We start from the raw sequence: 6,425 nt of genomic DNA, 5'->3' as shown, positions 1-6,425 counted from the left end.
TTCAGAGCAGGGACATGTGGTGTGGGGAGACAGGCGGGGAGAGCCTCCCCACTGGAGTCCTTCAAAAAGCACCATTACCATGGGAGGTGTGCAAGCACTCACAACCCACGCACAGGAGCAAATAAAATCTGGATAAATAAAGGCTGGAGCTCATGGGTTGTGCATGCTTGCACACCACCCACAGCAGTGGCACTTTTCAAAGGCTCTGCCTCACCTGGTACCTGCTTCATCTACATTTGCTTCTATTACCCAAATTCCGCCTTTGGAATATATTACGTATGTTTTAAGAGCACAGAATCAAGCCAAAACAGAATCCAGAGCAAAGAGAACACTCACCAAGCAGAATTTCCATGAGTAAACGTTTTTTATTCTTGAAAAAAAATCCACCCAAAGAGTTGGAAGAACTGTACAGCACCTTCTTTACAGAAGAAAAGTTCCAGAGAAGGTGGTTAGGCCTTATTCCCCAAATACCATTATCCTCCATGTTTTCATGATACCTATTCTAAAAACAGACCACTCCCGATCCCCCCCCTGCTCTTGCAGAGAAGGGCCCAGATTTGGGGGGGGGGAACACTTGTGCTTCAGAGAGCTTAACATATGGCAAAAAATTTACCGTTTAAACAAATGACATGAAGTATCGTTTATTAAGATTATCACATTAAAAACTAAATATCACCTGGCCAAACCATACAATTTTTTTTCCATTTTATTATTTTTTTTAAAAAGGACTAAAAAACATAAGGAGTATGTAATACCCATGAACAAACGGTGCTCTCCATCACTAGAGAGCATAATAAAGATTCATTCAGTCCCACCAATGTTGGTTAAATTAATATTTTCATTCTTTTTTTAAAAAAAGGTACAACGTATACACGAGGAAAAAAAGTTCCATTCCTTTGTACTTCTTCAATCTCCTAATGCATAGAAAAGTAGATTTTTAAGAAGGGCATTATCAAAGGGAATACACAGCCCTCTGACGTTCAGGTAGTTTTGATGTGCAGTTTTGGATGATTGTTTCAACTTTCCCTAAATTCTTAACAAAGCACACGTTATTCATTTATTTTGCTGGGTAAGTGGGAAGGATCTGCCCAAAAATTCAACCTGTCTTCCAATCCAGCAGCCAGTCTCTACTGAACTGCAATCCAGAATGCAGGAAAAATGAATACTTCCCCTATGTACAAAGCTGGGGGGTGGGGGCTTTTCCACATATGCAAAAAATTTGCCTACATGACTAGCCTGAGCTAAAACAGAGACCAAGCAGCTGGGAACAGTTGGCTTGAGGGGATTATAATTTGCTGTGGGGTTTTATGTGCTATTTCGAAAGTTTTGAGAAACTCAGAACAAGGCAGGACAGAATTAGCAGTGTTCAAATCAAACAAATGGTCCTTTCCAGTTTGCAAAGTTCAATGATTACCCCGGCACACCTTTTTTAATGCTACATATGCAGGGGTATAACTTGACATCGACCACTTTACAATATGCATTTAGTAGAGGCTGTAGAGGTTTTAAACGTCAGACTCAGGCGTGCTGAAAAAAGTTGAAAATGCTTGAAATGTTGTTTTCCTCCGAAACACACGCACAAACACACACTTCCCTCACTTATGTAATATAAGCAAATCTCTTCGTTTAGCATGCAGTGCCAAGTCTCTTAAGCATCCCTAGGAGAAAATGCTACGGATTCCAAATCAGACTTCAGAGCAAATTATATGCTTGGCAGAAGGCAAGTGGTAAACTCCTGCCTTGGCCATGTAGGACTGGCTCAGCCATCAGGTCTGCTTCCTGGATTCAAGATGAGAATGGAAGTGTGGTGGAGGAGAAGCGCGGAGAGTGGTGGACTAGAGTATGAGGTTGCAGAAATTGGGTCAGGAAGCCTGTCAAGTAAGCAATACAGTAAACTTAGGCTGGAAGATTTCCTTGCCTTCTCGAAACTATTTTCTGTGCAGATGGAGAGACTCAGTTACAACTCTTCGTGAGCACATACATGGCCCGATTACACCAACAATGGAAGAGCTGTCTGGACAGGTCCTGAGTCAGGTCCCGAGTATGATTTTGGGTGGCAGTGACAGCCAGAGTCAACTACACACATTGTACTGTCCCTTTTATTGGCCTAACACTTCTTTGCATGTCTTCCTTACAGAAGGCAACCCTGCAGTAATTGTGGTTCCCAAAAATGAGTTCCCAGACAGAGTAGATTGGTCTTTCCGGACTCCACAGCACATGGTTAACAGGAAGTGACATCACTGTGCTTTAAAATGTGGCACTGGACTGGGACTCAGGAGCTAAAGCCCCAATTCGTACTTGCATATATAGTATACGTTGATTACCAGACACCCAAAATCTGGACTGTTCTGAAATCTAGGGGGCATGATTGCACCTGACCAGCACTGTGCCAGCTATTCACCCAGCAAGAAAACCAGCAGTCCATTTTTTGTTTCCATTCCTTGGGTGCTCAGAGCGACCCAGCGAGGAAGCTGGCAGGATTTTTTTACGTGTCCACGCTTAGTGCGATCAGCGTGATCCAGTGAGAAAGCCAGAAGGGATTTTTTGCGTGGTTGGCCACAGCACGATACAGTATGAGGCGCATGTCAACACTAAGCTGGCAGGTTTATTCAGCAACCTGGAAAAATCCAAAATATGGAACGCTTTCTGTCCCAAGTGTCCCAGATATGGGATACTCAACCTTTATAGCGGCATGATGGCCACTTCCCTATGGCTCTTTCCCAGAGTGGAATGTACAAAATGTGAAAGAGGTATATACACATGGGAAGAACCCCCACATGTATTAGAGGCTGAACCTAAGTGGACCAACACAGCACTTGTGCTGACAAAGAAGTCCACTCATCGCACCTCTTAGTGGGGTGGTCTGGGAAGCGATCACAAGGAAGTAACGCTCAAGCTGCCACTGACAAGCCCTTTGTGGACCTGGATTTAATTCCACTCAACCATATTTGAAAGGCACCCATGATGCCCAGGTACTGTATAGATTGTATTAAGGTTTAAATGCACCCCATTAAAAAAAAAAGTTGGAAGCAGCTTATTTTATTTGAATTATTACTATTTTTTTGAACCCATGAGGTCTCACTGGAACTCACTAGGTTGGCCTAGATAAACAGGCTATGCTGTAAAGCATTGGAAGCTCTCTCTCTTTTTTTTAAGCCAGGAGTCAAAGAATGAAGCTTGAATGCTGAAGAGAGACCAATCCTTTCATGATCTCTTCCTCCCCAATCTTGAACAAACAGGCATCACATTCCCAGATTAGCTTGTTGGGTTTCCTCTTTGGGCTGGTTCCCCACATTACTGATTTAGGGCATGGAAAAGTCCCACAGAACCATTCCCCATGTCTAAAATTGGACTGTATTTTAATAACTGTGGCTGGACTGTAACCAGCCTAAAAGTTATTTTAAGTCTCACTTATTTTTAAATGGGAGAAAGATTTAAGCACCTGTTTACATGGGCAAGACAGCACAGAAGGAAGACTGGTGTTCCGGAGTTATCTTCTTTTGTATAAAATCACCCCTGTTTTTAAATTGTGCAACAAGAAGCATCATTAAATAGCAATATTTAACTGAATAGCAATATTGCTAGCTAACAATTTCAAAAGTAAGGGGACAGGAAGGCAACTTGTTCTGTATCCACCATCATTAACCTGACCTCAGTAGCACATTAGACTTTTGCTGTGATCTGATCATGAAATATCAGCATGCACAGATAATTTCAAAGCGGGTGACTAGTTAGGAAGCTGGTTTTGCGCTGGTATGTGTGTCAGCTAATTCTAAAGGCAGAGAATAAATGTACAGGGAGAAAAAAATACAACCTTAAGAGGGGAAAATCAATGAGCAGAGGTGATCCCTCTTATCTCCCTGCTTCACTTGTTCATTTAGAAAAATGAAGCTCGGTTAATACAAGAAATGGGAAAGATCCAGCCTAAATGAAGAACTTGTAAGGGCTGTTACTATTGAGTGCTTAATTTTGACTGGATTGTGCCTATTCCACGCAATAACCTTGCAACCATGTTACTGTCTGGCAGCAAAGTAAACACAAATTTGATTTCTAGTGTAGCTGGGTGCTGAATGGCATAAAAACAAACAAAATCAATAAAATGGTGGCAATATCCTGAATATATGACAGCAAATTTCCCCCTTCATGGCTTTTAAAAATACATGCAGTCTGTAACAAATACGTGTGTTATGTAACAAGAGCACCAAACACCGCAGCTTCCCCGAAATAGAATATCTAAAAAAAATTCAGCTATTCATCTTGCCCCGAGTGCCAGGAGCAAACAGATTCAAGGAGCAGGACCACAGGGATTCAAGAGAAACAAAATGCTTGACTTAAAAAAGGTTTGCCTCAATTTGTCCCCCTGTGGTCAAGGAAATGGGTATACTTCAATTGCGCCGACTGGACATTCCAGCACTGAACTGGGAGCCAATGAAGCATGGCAGGAAAGGTCCAGGTACCCTTTGTGGCATAAATGGCAATGGCACCAGCCCAGGACAATGCCAGCAATTATTTTTGTCAGCCATGTTGACTGGGAGGTGGGAGGGACCAGCCCTGTGCAATCAATCCCCATGCAGACAGAGGTTCAAGAAGTTCCACATTGTACCAATCAGGTGGAGTAGTTGGGCAAACCCTGGTAGTTTGGTTGGTAGCCTGGCCCCATTTTAGGCATTCGATGGAAAGAAATTAAAAGGGAGCTTATACTTCTCCCTAACCGCTTTCAGCATCCCGTTGAGAGGGGCGCTTCATGCATTGTCCCACAAACAGTAGCTCTCAAATCTATTTGCTCGAACAAAATTGCTCCATTTCTAACACATGCGATTCCTCTCCTTTCCACAATGCTGTTAGCATCCTTTGATCCACAGATGCTGTGATGTGAAAGATACATGGGTGGGTGAATCATGTATGATTTGCTTGTTCAATTCCCAGTTGTGTATGCTTTCTTAAAAAGAAGCAGTTACCCTCCTTGCAAAGCTGCAAAACCTTACAAGTTAAAAAATACATCGCATCAGAGCATCTGATGTCAAATCAGTTTGCGACACCCCGCTACAAGGGAACCATGAAAACCATCACTGCAGAATCAACATTCCAGCTTTAATTTCCTCTCTCTTCTTACATAAGCTGCCGTGCTCAGACCAGTTACAACCACCCCAAAATGCCTTCAGTTTTTGAATCTTGTTTGCTCGCAGATGTGATTGAATTTCCTTGAGAGAAAGAAAGCAAAACAGAAAATAAATAAATAAATGAATGAATAAAAGGATAGAAAGTCAAGATGCACAGCAGGCAATGCAAAAGCCTTTGGTGGTGCAATCCTTGCTCAGAAGGAAGCCTCAGGGCATTCAATAGGGTTAACTCTCAAGTAAGGGTGCGAAGGATTGCAACCTTACACTGGTCTCAGGGGTGGTTTTAAGCCAATTGGACCAATTGCTCCCAATTGTGTCTTCCAATTGTAATCTAGTCTTGACAAGTGAGTAATCTTGGACAGGTAATCTAGTCTTGGCAAGGAGGGATTATAGAAATGTGAAAAATAAATAATAAATACACACAACATCACATTGCAATGGACATTTCCAGAACAAAAGTTAAAATTTTTACTAAATCATTTCACAGTCACTAAAGCTAGTGGTTTTGTAACTATTTCCTTTTCAAAGCAACCTGCATGCTGTGTTTGTTGCAGGCTGACATGCATTCATGTCAAATGCTATTAATGCTTCATATTAAAATGCACTTAGAGCCATTAACTCACATGCACTTTTTAAGCACATATTTTGATTGCTTTCCATTCTGCCACAGAGACATAAAGTCTTATAATATATTTTATTTATACCTCTTAAGATTCTACAGACCAGTGGCATAGCTAGATGGGTGTAAGCGATCCCTCCATTTTGCTCCCACCACTCAGAATGGCTCAGAGAAGGAGGGGCAGCCTGCATGCTGCAGTGAGGCTCCCTGCAAAACTTAGTACTTTGCACCCCCTCTAGCTATGCCACTGCTACAGACTTTGCCTGTGAACCTGGAGCTCTGCAAAATAAAACAAAATTTCCAACTGGGGCCCACAGCTCCAAAGGCAGGCCTTGACTGCCATGGGTCAGATCCATGGATAAAAACACACACATCTATTCATGTCGTTACCCCTGTTAATTGGGCAACGAGTCCCCTCTTAAAGTGGCAGCTTTCTTATATTTAGCAAGGGGAGAACAACTGTCCCTAGGCATCTCAGAATAACCTCCCTCCCAACAGCTGTCTGCTAGTGTCTCTACTGTGCCTCATTTTGGATCATGAGTCCTCTCTGGACACGGGACACATTTCATTCCTGTGTTACATAACGCTGCTTTGAGATACAGGTGGGGCCTCTAAAACTGTGGGTTAAGCACCAGTGGATGTGACTCAGCACTGGAGGGCCTCACCTAATCTCTCGGATATGACTG

At 42.6% G+C, this 6,425-nt stretch overlaps 1 protein-coding gene across 2 annotated transcripts in view; it reads right to left on the bottom strand.

Moving 5' to 3' along the window:
• Positions 1 to 345: 345 nt before the first annotated feature.
• Positions 346 to 6,425, bottom strand: part of CHFR (checkpoint with forkhead and ring finger domains) — a 37,241-nt gene continuing 31,161 nt past the window's right edge. For both annotated transcript variants that reach the window (XM_066609780.1, XM_066609781.1), the window contains one exon: positions 346 to 5,201. In XM_066609780.1, the coding sequence (XP_066465877.1) occupies positions 5,159 to 5,201 (43 nt within the window). In that variant the 3' untranslated portion in view covers positions 346 to 5,158. The remainder of the gene's footprint in view (positions 5,202 to 6,425) is intronic.

Source organism: Tiliqua scincoides, chromosome 14, assembly GCF_035046505.1.
Source record: "Tiliqua scincoides isolate rTilSci1 chromosome 14, rTilSci1.hap2, whole genome shotgun sequence".
Lineage (NCBI taxonomy): Eukaryota > Metazoa > Chordata > Lepidosauria > Squamata > Scincidae > Tiliqua > Tiliqua scincoides.
Note: the sequence above shows the minus strand (reverse complement) of the source record. Positions and strands in the feature narration are given on the sequence as shown.